This window comes from Cnephaeus nilssonii (assembly GCF_951640355.1).
Source record: "Cnephaeus nilssonii genome assembly, chromosome: 22".
Classification (NCBI taxonomy): domain Eukaryota; kingdom Metazoa; phylum Chordata; class Mammalia; order Chiroptera; family Vespertilionidae; genus Cnephaeus; species Cnephaeus nilssonii.
The window spans coordinates 12,830,272-12,842,871 of NC_137093.1; the positions used below are offsets into that span (position 1 = coordinate 12,830,272).

At 55.2% G+C, this 12,600-nt stretch overlaps 1 protein-coding gene across 3 annotated transcripts in view; it reads left to right on the forward strand.

Annotated features, from left to right (window-relative positions):
• The first annotated feature begins 2,494 nt into the window (after positions 1 to 2,494).
• PPM1F (protein phosphatase, Mg2+/Mn2+ dependent 1F) overlaps positions 2,495 to 12,600 on the forward strand; it is a 28,089-nt gene continuing 17,983 nt past the window's right edge. The window contains exons 1-2 of one of the 3 annotated variants that reach the window (XM_079762456.1): positions 2,495 to 2,569; positions 8,871 to 9,119. In XM_079762456.1, coding sequence (XP_079618582.1) covers positions 8,923 to 9,119 — 197 coding nt within the window. In that variant the 5' untranslated portion in view covers positions 2,495 to 2,569; positions 8,871 to 8,922. The other 2 variants (XM_079762457.1, XM_079762458.1) reach the window with 2 other exon arrangements.

Sequence of the window (12,600 nt, forward strand, 5' to 3'; positions counted from 1 at the left end):
CTCCCTCTCCCTTCCTCTCTGAAATCAATAAATATATATATATATATATATATATATATATATATATATATATATATATATATTTTTTTTTTTTTTAAAGATGACTCTTTTAAAAAAAAGGAATAAGCAAATGTAATACTCTGCTACCCATTAATCAAATTTACAACATTTATCAAATTTAACATGAGGACCAAGATCCCACCGAGCAATACAAAAGAAACACTCGTTCTGGTAAATGTGGCTTTTGGTAGCACAAACATATGCAGTTACATCAGGGCATTCTGGTTCATCTGGTTGGTAAAGGGGATCCGTTGGGTAGTACATTTCACCTGGGGGTGTAGGCCACGTAGACAGTGGACACCCCACTGCAAGTGGCCTGGAGTATAGGGATGAGGGTTTGCACCTCCTTCCCAAGGTCACAGCTCAGTGATGGTTTGAAAGCCCAGGACCAATATGACCCCATCTCTACAGTGAGCCTGGCAATGTGTGAGGGCACAGGGAGTGGAAGAGCCGCAGGAGGGAGGTGTTATAACCACCTGCGGATGGGGGGCGGGGTGGGGGGACGCAGAAGGCTCAAGGTGGGGGTTCCAGAACAGGAGACATTTGGAGACCAGGAGAGAGTTCGGTCAGGGGGGCGGAGACAGGAGGAAAACCGAGGCTGAGCTCTTTGGGAGCCCCCAGTGCTGCTCCCCCATGCCGGGGGCACAGCTTTGTGAGAACAAAGAGGCTCTGGCTGGGTGGGGTGGGCCTCACTGAGAGATTCCTTTCACAGCATGGAAGTGGGCAGCCAGGGCTGCGGTGTGATGGAATGCAGACAGGGAGAGGTTGACAGAAGCCACAGGGCACAAGTCATCTCACAGGCATGCCCTGGGCCCAGTGCCAGGAAGGGGCATGCTCCTAGCCAAGTGGCAGTGCCTTGCTTTGCCTCCTCTCCAAGCCGCCAGCCTTGAAGGGAATCTGCTCTAATACATGTGGGCCCCAGCTGAGGAGGCTGCAGATACATCTGCTTTCACGGGCACCCCACTGCACAGTGTGGGAGATCCTGTCCCGCGTGCCACCTCACCGACACTGTGGTTCTCAATCTCCCCCCCCCGCGGTCATTCTGTTGCAGGTGGTCCAGACATACTTTGGGAAATACTGATGCGGGTTCTCACAACAACTCTATGAGATAGGTTGGTTGCTCTTGTCCCCCATTTTTCTGGGGGAGAGACTGAGGCTTGAGGGAACCTAAAAAAACATATCCAAGGTCACAGGTTATAAGAAGTAGCCTCAGGCCTTACTGACAACAGGATCTAGGGGTGTGTGAGTAGGAGGATGGGATAAGGCAGCACCCCCCCTTTACCCTGTTTTATCTGCCCAGACACCCCCCACCCCCGCCTTCTAGACCCACCCCCATCCCAGGCGGTTTCCTTTCAAACTGGCCAACTGTAGTTCTCCAGGTTCCTGGCTTCACTAAAACGTTCCTGTTAGTGAAGCATCCCAGAGACCTTAATTCCTGGGAAGGAAGGACACAGGCCGGTGTGTGGACACAGGTCAGGTGGGCAGGGACACCACAGAACTTTTGAGGACCCTTCCTCCATAAGATAGATTTTAAAAATTATACTTTACAACTGCATTGATATGAGGATGAATATATCAGTATTATATACTAAAAGATTTGTCTTTCACCTAAAAGTTCATCTATTTCTTTTGGTGTTAAATCAATTTTGTGGGCTTCTGCCGTAGCAAAAAAAGTGGCCGCTAAAGATGTCTAGATCTTTCTGGCCCCTATGTGGCAAAAAGGAATCACGATTGCAGATGGAATTACCAGTAAGATTGCCATCATCTGACTTTAAAAGAGGGAGATGATCCGGATTATCTGGGTGGCCCAATGTCCTCACAAGGGTCTTTACTTTGAAGATGGAAAGACCACAGGCAGAGGAGTGGGGCAGTCTTTAGAAGCTGGAAAAGTGAGGAAACAGATTCCCACCAACGCTCCCAGAAAGGAACGTACCTGCTGACACCTTGAACTTAGCCCGTTCAGACCTTGTGGACTTCCGGCCTCCAGACTGTCAATAAATTTGTGCAAGTTTGTGGTAATTGTCGTAGCAGCAGAGACTTATACACTGAGTGGCCAGATTATTATGATCTCTGAACGCCTAATAATCTGGCCACTCAGTGTATAAGTCTCTAAAAGCATGGTGGCCTGGGCCTCCTTTCCTGATGGACGGCGGGCCCTGGACAGTCTGGGTGCGTATCCGTGCGCTGCCACTGAACGGCTGTTGACTGCACAACTTGCTTAACTTGTGGGCGCTGTGAAATAGGGACCGCTTGTCCCCATTCAAAGGCCAGGGAAGTGAAGCAAGTCCCAGTGAGCAGCCGGGACCCAGGAGGGGCCGCTCTTCCCCTGAAATGAAAGGGCCGCGGTCACGAGCCTGGAGGCCGCCAGGGGGCAGCAGAGGCCTGCCCCCCCCACCCCCGCGCCCGCCCAGGCCTGACCGCGCCTGCGCGACGCCCGCGGCGCCGGGGGACGGGAAGTGGGCGGGGCCGGCCGGAGCGGCTCGCGGAGCGCCGAGCGGCTGAGTGGCAGGTGAGGCCCGCGGGGACCTGGGGGAGAGGGAACCCGGGGCGCGGGACTGCGGTGCTGACGGCGCTGGGGTGAGGCTCAGGTGGGGGCTCCAGTTGCGCAGGGGTGAAATGGGGGCGCTGAGGACCAGAAGGGGCGGAACGGGGTGCTGCGGAGGCGGGGAGGCCGAGATAGAGACCCAAAAGGGTCAGGGGGCCGAGTTGGGGGGCTGAAGAGCGGGAGGCGCTGCTGAGGAACCTGAGGCGGGGAATTGGGGGGGCTGAGCAGCCAAGGGTGCAGAACGGCCTGGCGGGGGTGTGGCCGAGCCAGGGCCAGGTGGGGACTGAGGGCCAAAGAAGAACGGGGTGCTGAGGGGTGAACCGCCCCGTGTGTCCGGCGTGCGGCCCCTCCCCGCCTCGCCGCTCCCTCTGGAGTGTTTGGGCCGCGCCCACTGCCCAGACCCCCACCTCACCAGCCCCTGCACCTTTGCAGGACTGCGTCTCTGCCCAAGAGCCCGCACCCGTGGCCTGCTGCCGCCCTCGGCCCTCCCCCAGGTGTATTTCAGCGGCTTTGCCGAAAGCCGGTGCCTGGGCTGCAGCAGCTTTAGCGGGACACGTGTGAGGTAGAACCGGGGACCCGCCGCTGCAGCTGTGCGACCTCAGGCGAGCCCCTTGGCCTCTCTGTGCAGTAGGGAGAAACGGCACCTGGTTGTAGGGATTTTCCTGCAGGGCCTGGCAGGGTGGGGCCCAGTGGATGGTGATGGACTCCTCCCCCAGCATCCCCCCAGCCAGGCACAGGTCCTGAGTGACACACGTCCTCATGGCATTCCCTGGGGCCCGGTCTTTGGGTGGAGCTGTGCTCCCACTTGGCCAGAGAGACTCTGAGGTCATCGCCAGCTCACTTCTGGCCTTTATGCTTATGTCCGGCCTGTTGTCAGATTTCACTCTCCTCTTCCTGCAACCGAGGTGGAACTATAATAATTAATAAGGGCACCTGGAGATCCTGTTTGATCCCAGTGACCTTAGGTGGGCTGTTCGCTGCCCCTGAGCCTATTTCTCCACCGGCCACATGGCCGAACAGCATGTGCTTTCTGCTTAGTTGTCAGAGGTAAACAAACAAAGATGCCACTTTGAAAGCAATCAACCTCCACACAGGTTCCTTCGGAGAATTCCTTTGAGATCTCGCCTGCTGCCAGCCCCGCCTTCAAAGCCTTTCTCTGCTGCCCACTGTGTCCCCAGAGTGTTTGCGCTTTCTCTTCGAGGTTCCCCACCTCAGGCTGCACCTCTCAGCCCACACCACCCACTGGTGGTGGAAGGAAGCCAGCCCCTCCCTCTGCCATCACGCCTGCGGGCTGCCGTGCACAGAGGCAGTGTTAACACCTGAGGGGACAGGGGTGGGCTTCCTGACCTCAGGGAGCTTACAATCTAGTGAGAAGGTCAAGCCTGTGGAAGTGGTGGTTGCTCAACAATGCCACAAAACTGTGCCCTTAAAAATGGGTAGAATGGCCGAAACCGGTTTGGCTCAGTGGATAGAGCGCCGGCCTGCGGACTCAAGGGTCCCAGGTTCGATTCCGGTCAGGGGCATGTGCCTTGGTTGCGGGCACATCCCCAGTAGGGAGTGTGCAGGAGGCAGCTGATCGGTGTTTCTCTCTCATCGATGTTTCTGGTTCTCTATCCCTCTCTCTTCCTCTCTGTAAAGAATCAATGAAATATATTTAAAAAGAAAAAAAAATGGGTAGAATGGTCAATTGTATGTTGTGTATGTTTTACCATAAAATTTATACATGTATATATATAAATTGTATATATTTATGTATATATACATGTGTGTGTGTGTGTATAATCTATATGAAAAGATCTGGATGCATTTACAAACTCCAGTAGTTTTTCAGAAGTAAAGAAAGAAGATTCTCCTTTTGTTTTGTTTTTTGTTTTTTTTAAATGTATTTTATTGATTTTTTACAGAGAAGAAGGGAGAGGGATAGAGAGTTAGAAACATCGATGAGAGAGAAACATCGATCAGCTGCCTCCTGCACACCCCCTATTGGGGATGTGCCCGCAACCAAGGTACATGCCCTTGACTGGAATCGAACCTGGGACCCTTCAGTCCCTAGGCCGACGCTCTATCCACTGAGCCAAACCGGTCAGGGCAGAAGATTCTCCTTTTGTAGAAAAATTTTAAACGGTGAATACAGTAGTTTTGTAACAGTGATTCGGTTCCCCTTTCTGAGGATTGCTCTTTTTTTTCCCCACGAGGTTTCTGAAGTCAAACAGGACTCAACAAGTATTTTGTCCAGACCTAGAAAAAATGCAATTGTACAAATAAGCGTTAGTTGAGCTTATGAGTTAAAACTAGTAAACTAGAGGAAAGTTGGTATTTTAAACGGGGGGAAAACGGACTTTTTACAAGCCAGGTGCCAGCAAACGTGTTCTAGAGCCACAGAAGACAGAGGGCTGGGCCTCAACGGTGTTGTGGGGCTTGGGTTAGAGAGGTCCCGAGGCAAAATGGAATGCCACCCTCCAGCAAGGCCCAGGAGCACGGAGGTGAGGCGGTGCCAGCGCAAGGGGCACAGAAATGAAAAAACGGGGCCAGGAGAGAGGCTGAATCGGGGCTGCTGGCCGATGCAGGATGGGTGGGGTTCCCGTTGCACTCAGGGGCCAGTAGTCATGAACCCCATCGAGGGACATTGGGCAAGTTGGTTGGCCCTTACGCTGCAGCCCCCACCTGTATAAATAAAGCAGGGACAGCAGGGTGTTGGGAGGTGAAAAGAGGTGATCCAGGAAGAGAGCTCAAAGCAGTGATGGCACCTGTGGGCCCCTGGCAGATGTTAGCTGGCAGCACTGACATTCGGTCACTCTGGCTGCCCGTGCAGCGGGGCGTCATTCCAGGAGCCCGGTCTAGCCAGACTGTTTGAGGCAGGTGGCTTTGGGGGCCGGAGGCTCAGTACCCTCCCAGACTCACCCCAGGTCTTTGGTGACTTGCACACACCCATGCCCAAGTCCCTCCTGAGCATCCCGTTGGAACATCCCTGCACCAGCCTCAGCGCCGCCTCATCCTGCTCTGCCTGGGCCTGGGCCTGGGCCTGGGCCTGCATGGTTCCGGAGACTGTCTCCTCAGGTGGTCCCGTGAGAGCTCAGGGCCACAGCATTGTCCTCCTGGCATTCCCAGGGCCACCTCTGGGTCCCCCTTTGGGTTAGGAATTCCTTGACACCCAGCCCCTCCCTCTGCCCTCCCCTCTTCATCCTTTATCTCTAGGCCCCAGGCTCCCAAGGGCTGGGATTGTTTTGCTCATATCCATGTGACTCCAGCACGAGTCGGGAGTCTGTTGAAAAAAGGAAGGGCAGGGAAGGAAATTACTCGTATGTCATAAACCAGCGGGGCCCCAGAGAACGGAAACCATGTCCTGGTTCCTCTCCTTGCATCTCACCTCCTCTCGGTGATGCAGAAACAGCAGGCAGGGCGGCTCGGGGCCACCCACCTGCGTGGCGAAGGAGCGGAGCTGGTGCAGGCCTTGAGTGTAAGCCATCCCGCACCCCAGGCTGCAGGCCAACCCTGTCATACCTGTGCTGCCTCGCCCTCTGGACCCCCCAAGGCACACGGGTCCCACTCAGGCTGCTGTCCAGGCCCACACTGGACCCTGGAAGTGGGGCACTGGGCACAGGGCACACGACCGCAGCCCCCTGCGTGGTGAGCAGGGCCGTGGCAGAGACCAGGTCTGCAATGCAGAGAAGAAGGGCCCCTGAACCCCAAGGGAAACTGGCTCTCTTGGGAGGGGAGGGGGCTCCTGGCGTAGAAAACAGCATCCCAAGGCTAGGAGGCTCCCGCGTTACAGAATGTCCAGCAGCGCCACCACCAGCAAGTGAGGTGGAAGGCGAAGGGCCTTGAACTCTGTCCTTTATTCTGTGGGCCCTCCCGTGCCTTCTGGGGAGGTCAGTGAGGACGCTGCCTTTTTGCTTGGACCCTGAGGTTTCAGCGCCTGTGGAGTATTGGTTTCTGTGCTCAGCCTTTCCCAACCCGACCTGGGACACTCAGTGCTGCTTGGGGCAGCGTGGCATTACATTTCTCTTCTCTAAGCAACAGGAGGCTGGAACTTTCTGCCCCAGGGTGTCCAAGCCTGCTGGGAAATGCTTGCTGTCATCTGGTTGTTGTCTTTGGCTTGATTCTTGTATCTGTGGCCCTGGTGGGGCCTGGCTGGCCGTCCTCCTCCCAAGCTGACCCTCACCACCCCACTTTCCTGATCCCAGACTTTCCCGATCTCCCCGTTTCTCAGTCTTACCCTGGTGGTTGCAATGCAGTGGTCTCCCTTCTTTATTTTACATTCTTGAGCTTTTAACCCTTTGCCTTTGTAATCTGGGGTTGCATTGTATTCGCTTCTCCTTACGAGTAAATGGAAGGATAACAATGAACCTAAGTCTGTCCCCATGTCCTATCACTCCAATTGTGGCCCCATTTCTACATTCTTTCTTTAAATATATTTTATTGATTTTTTTTACAGAGATGAAGGGAGAGCGATAGAGAGTTAGAAACATTGATGAGAGAGAAACATCGATCAGCTGCCTCCTGCACACCCCCTACTGGGGATGTGCCCGCAACCAAGGTACATGCCTTTGACGGAATCGAACCTGGGACCTTTCATTCCACAGGCCGACGCTCTAATCACTGAGCCAAACCGGTTAGGGCTCTACATTATTTCTGTGTGTCTGCTTTTAAAAATTAACTTTTGCCCAGGCTGGTGTGAGTGTCGCCCCGTGCGCTGAAAGGTAGCAGGTTCAATTCCCGGTCAGGGCACATACCAGGTGTGGGTTCAATCCTTGGTTGGAGGAGTGTGCAGGAGGCAACCAATCGATGTTTCTCTCTCACATCAATGTCTCTCTTTCTCTCTCTCAAAATTAATACATTAAAAAAAAAAAAGAAATACTATTTTTCTGGGGGATAAATTTGTGGAATTCATTCCCAAAGAAAGTCTCCCAGCCTGGATGCTATGGAGAGGAAGAGAGCCAGGGGCAAGAGTGAGGAGCCTGTCAGGAGCAGGTGGCGATGGGAGGTGACTACCCAGGCAGAGGCTAACCCTGAGGGGCAGTGAAGGGAAGACCTATGGGATTGTTTGGTTCTGGAGGGCTGTGCGTAGGAGGCGGGAGTCCAGTGGACCCTTGGGGCCATGGGTTGTCTGACAGACAGGACCTTTGCTGGCATACAAACTGAGCCAGACAGGCTGGGGAGGGAGGGGCTGGGTTTGAGGTGGAGAGGGTGGCTCTCAGCTGGGGGAGAGGAGCTGGAGTCCCTCATTGGGGTGAAAGATGGGGGTGAGTGATACCTTCCAGATGTGAGAAGTGGGGTGAGGGAAGGGAGGCATGATGAGCTTGGGCTCCAGAATCCCCCCATGACCCCATCATCTATTCTCGGGCAAAGGACTGCCCCTCCCCAAGCTTCAGGGTTCCCATCTGTGAAATGGGGGGCTCGTCCTGGCTCCCAGGAGTGTGTCAGGTAATGCACAGGGGATGGCAGCTAGTAAGCCCTCTGCCTTCCTAAGGTTGCTGGGAGGAAGAGCCCTGGAGGCTGGCGCTATGCCCGGGACAGTCGGGTCGGTGGCCTGTGCCTGCCTTCCAGCCGGGCCTCAGGAGGCCTGGACTCCTCCCGATGGAGAGAACTTATTAGGGTGACCACATCCCAAACTCCCCTGATTGTCCTGGGTTAGCCCTCTGCTTCCCTCCTGCCACGCCCTTGGGCACCCCACAGCCTGGTGCCTTCTGCAATAGCCCAGGGCCAGCTCTCTCCTGCATGTGGGCTCTGCCACCATCCTGTCCAGGCCCTTTTCTTCCTTCCCCAACAGGTGACCCTTCACCCACCCCTCTGGGTACCACCTTTAGGCTCACAGACCTGCTGCCATCACTTCCTCACCTCCTGGATGCCCAGGTCCTGGGTCAAGTTGAACCCCCTCACCTGCCACATTCACCTGCCTCGGTGGCCTGGCCCTAGTTCCCTCTCCTGCCCACCACTGGCCATGCTGCCCATCTCTGCCAGTAACACAGCTTCCTTAGGACACCCATGCAGTTGCTGCTCCTGGTTCCCTCTCCTGAAGCCGCTTCCCCATCCCTCTCAGATCAGACCAGCCAGGGTTGTGCCTCCCACTTACTTGGGCCCCCTGAGCTGTGCGTGAAACTGGGTGGCCCTGCCCCTTTGCCCTGAGCTCCGGGCTTGGTGTGACACCTGCTGTATGATGCTTGGAGGTGCCGGAGACCTGGCAGTCAGCACTGCAGGGCCCGAAGACCCCACAGCAGGGCACCAAATGCTTCCTGTTTTTGCTCACCCTCCTGTCTCTCCCTAGAGTGAAGCCTGCCTGGAACCCTGGCAGCAGGCCCCCCCGGGATGATCTGGGCATGGCCTCTGGAGCCCCAGAGCAGAGCAGCCAGATGGCAGAGGAGACCCCCAGCTTCCTGGACAAGTTTCTCCGCGACTTCCCAGCCCCACTGAGCGCGGAGAGCCCTTTGCCATGGAAGATCCCAGGGACGGTGCTGAGCCAGGAGGAGGTGGAGGGCGAGCTGGCCGAGTTGGCAGTGGGCTTCCTGAGCAGCAGGTAGGCCGTGCACCCACCGGGAGGGGACAGCACAGGACAGGAGGAAGGGGCATGGCACGTGCCACAGGCCAGCCTTGAACCTGGCATTTACCCCCCACGTCCTTCCCTGTGCAAATCATGTTCCCTGTGTGAATCCCCGGGACAACGCTGTGTTGTTTCCAAGGGCAGCCATGTCAGAGCACCACAGGCTCCGTGGCTCAGAGCAACACAGATGTATTGTCTCAGCTCTGGAGGCTGAAGTGAGAGATCAGTGTGTCAGCAGGGAATGTTCTCAGACAAAGGCTGTCTGGCAGGATCTGCTCCAGACCCTTCTCTCGGCTCCTGGTGTCATCCAGTCCTTCGTGCGCCTTGGCCTGGAGACACACCACTCCAGTCTGGCTCTCGTTTGTCACATGGCATCTTCCCGTGTGTCTGTCTTCACGTGGCGTCCCTCCCTGTCTTTCTGTGCATCCCCTTCTTGTAAGGATGCCAGTCCTACTGGATGTGGGGCCCACCCTGCTCCAGTCTGACCTGCAAAGACCCTAATTCCAAATAACGTCACATTGTGAACCACTGCAGGTTGGGACTTCAGCATATCATTTTGGAGGGCACGATTCAATTCGTGACAGGTGCTAAGCAGCAGGCCCATTTCTGTCCCGTTTTACAGATGGGGAGACAGAGGGCAGACAGGCTAGGAGACTGGCCAGGGCCTCCATGTTGAGGCAGGGCCTGGCCATGTGCCCAGCATGCAGGCCACGCTGCCCCACCGAGCAGTGTGGTGGTGCTTCCCCCGTTTCACAGACGAGGAAGCTGAGCCACAGAAAGGGAGCACAGCCAGGTTAGCAGATCTCGGGGGGGATTGGGGAGGCTCATGGCCTGTGACCCTCATCCTTCCTTGAGGGACCACACCTAGAGTCCCTAGTGACTGCATCACTCCTAAAATCAGAACCCGGCGCTGGCCTCCGTGTGCTTCCTGTGTGACAGGTCAGCTCCATTCCCACGCGCCCTCCCGGTCCCCCAGCAGACCCACCCGCTCTGCTGTGTGGGAGCCTGGGTCGCTGAGCACAAAGGCCCCTGTTGTGGGCCGGCTTCCAGGCCACATCCATCCCAGCATCCCCCACGGTCCCACAGAGCTTAGGAGAAAATGCCCAGCGACGGTGTCCCTCGGGATGGCGTGTGTAGAGGGGGTTGCCAGTTGTTTGGCTTCAGGGGTGGTGCCGGCCTCTGAGAATCCACCTCAGAACACCTTAAAGTGTAATATTTTATTTATTTATTATTTTTTCTTTAAATGTATCAAACTTTTTAAAAAATATATTTTTATTGATTTCAGAGAGGAAGGGAAAGGGAGAGAGAGTGATGAAGAGAATCATTGATTGTCTGCCTCCTGCACGCCCCCCTCTTGGGGATGGAACCCACAGCCTGGGCATGTGCCCTTGACCGGAATCGAACCCGGGACCCTTTGATGCTCTATCCACTGAGCCAAACCAGCCAGGGCAAAGTGTAATATTTTAAAGTCTTATATTTTTCAGCCATCTTAGTGGATTTATATTCTGGGATCAGGGTTTATAGTTATATTTGTCTTTTTCTAGTTGTTCTTTCCTATGTAGATGCAGATGTTTACATGTTGTCTACACTGCGTGTGACTGTCAGGAGCATCCCACCGGGGCTCCCGTTCCTGGAGCTCGAGCGTGCGGGCTCTTGGGTGAAAGGGGCCCCGAGCATATTGGTCCGTGGAGTTTGTTCAGATTGTAAATGGTCTCTTTTACGACACTGACTGGAAGTCAGATCCCTGAGTTCAAGGGTGTGACAATTTCTATCCTTTCTTTCCCCTGTTGTTAGCAGTTCCATGTTACATCTCAGGTCCCCAAGCAGTGTGTACCTTACACTGTATTATTTATGTGCCTTTTCATCTCTGCTGCTAAACTAGAAACTCTAGCCCTGACCGGTTTGGCTCAGTGGATAAAGCGTCAGCCTGCGGACTGAAAGGTCCCAGGTTCGATTCCAGTCAAGGGCATGTACCTTGGTTGCGAGCACATACCCAGTGGGGGGTATGCAGGAGGCAGCTGGTCGATGTTTCTCTCTCATCGATGTTTCTGACTCTCTGTCCCTCTCCCTTCCTCTCTCTGTTAAAAAAAAATACCAAAATATATTTAAAAAAAATAAAAATAAACTAGAAACTCCTTGAAAATCCCGAGGTGGGCGGGACTAAAGCGATTGTCAGGTCCCTGGGCCTTGCACACACACCTGTCCCTTCACTGCATCTTGTGGCCACTTGAGCAGCCCCGACTGACGCGGGGCCTGAGTGCCTTGAGAGTGTGGTGGGCGGGAACCCCTGGATGAGGCGGGAGGGGCATCCAGGAAGCAAGCCTGTGGCCCGAAGCCAGGCATTGTCTGGGTCCCCACGGCCGGAAGGAAGCTCGGTGGCCTCCGCAGTGGGACTTCAGAGGGCCTGCAGGAAGACACAGCTCGACCTACCCGGGGAACAGCCGCCCCTTCTCCCTGCTGTGAAAAAGGAAAACCCAGTGGTGGGCAGGAAATCCCCAAATAGCAGGGGAAGTCATTTCTCATGTCTTGACTGGTTGTTTTTCAAAGGCAGTGCCAGAGGCTTCACCCCCTGAGCCACCCTCTCATTCATCCCAGCAGATTCCTAAGGTCATCTGTAGACACCACAGGTGCCTAGGCCCAAAGGGACAGGACCCGTCCGCCAGGCTGTGGGAGGTCCTTGCCCTCCGGGTGAAGCCCAGTGTTGTCAGCCCAGCAGAGAACCACAGGCCGCCCACCTGGACCTGGGTCCCCAGTCCTCAGGGAAAGGCACAGGGGGGTGAACACACGTCCTCCAGCCTGCAAGGGGCTCCCACTGGTGAGGAGGCCGATTCTGGGGTCGGGATATATTCTTTACTTTGTTTCGTTAATCCTCACCCCAGGGTTTTTTGTTGTTTTTTCCCATTGATTTTTAGAGAGAGTGGAAGGGTGGGAGAGAGAGAGAGGAAGAGAGACACTGATATGAGAGAGAAACATCGATTGGCTGCCTCCCGCATGTGCCTCAAATGGGGCCAGGGGATCGAATCTGCAACCAAGGTACGTGCCCTTGACTGGAATCGAACCCATGACCCTTCAGTCCTTGGGCCGATGCTCTAAACACTGAGCAACCGGCTAGGGCAAGATATATTCTTAAGGCTGTGGGGTACCAGGGGTAGCGACCCCTGTGCCTGGGGGAGCCAGGAACATGGTGTGGGAGCTGGCCCCAAGGCTGGAGGCTGGGCAGGCAGGCAAGCAGGCATGGGAAAGTGTCTCGTAGCAGAATTTAGTCCTTCCCGACTGGCCTCAGTCTCTTCATCCCCACGACTTCCTAGGAGCTGCCACTTACTCGTCCCTCTTCCTGAGCTCAAAGTCCCATCTCCTCCCTCCATTTGCTTTCCCACTCCTGCCCACGCCAACTCCACAGTTCTGTCCTGGGTGGCCTGGCTGGGATCTTCGAAACACTCAACAAGTCTTGCTTCCC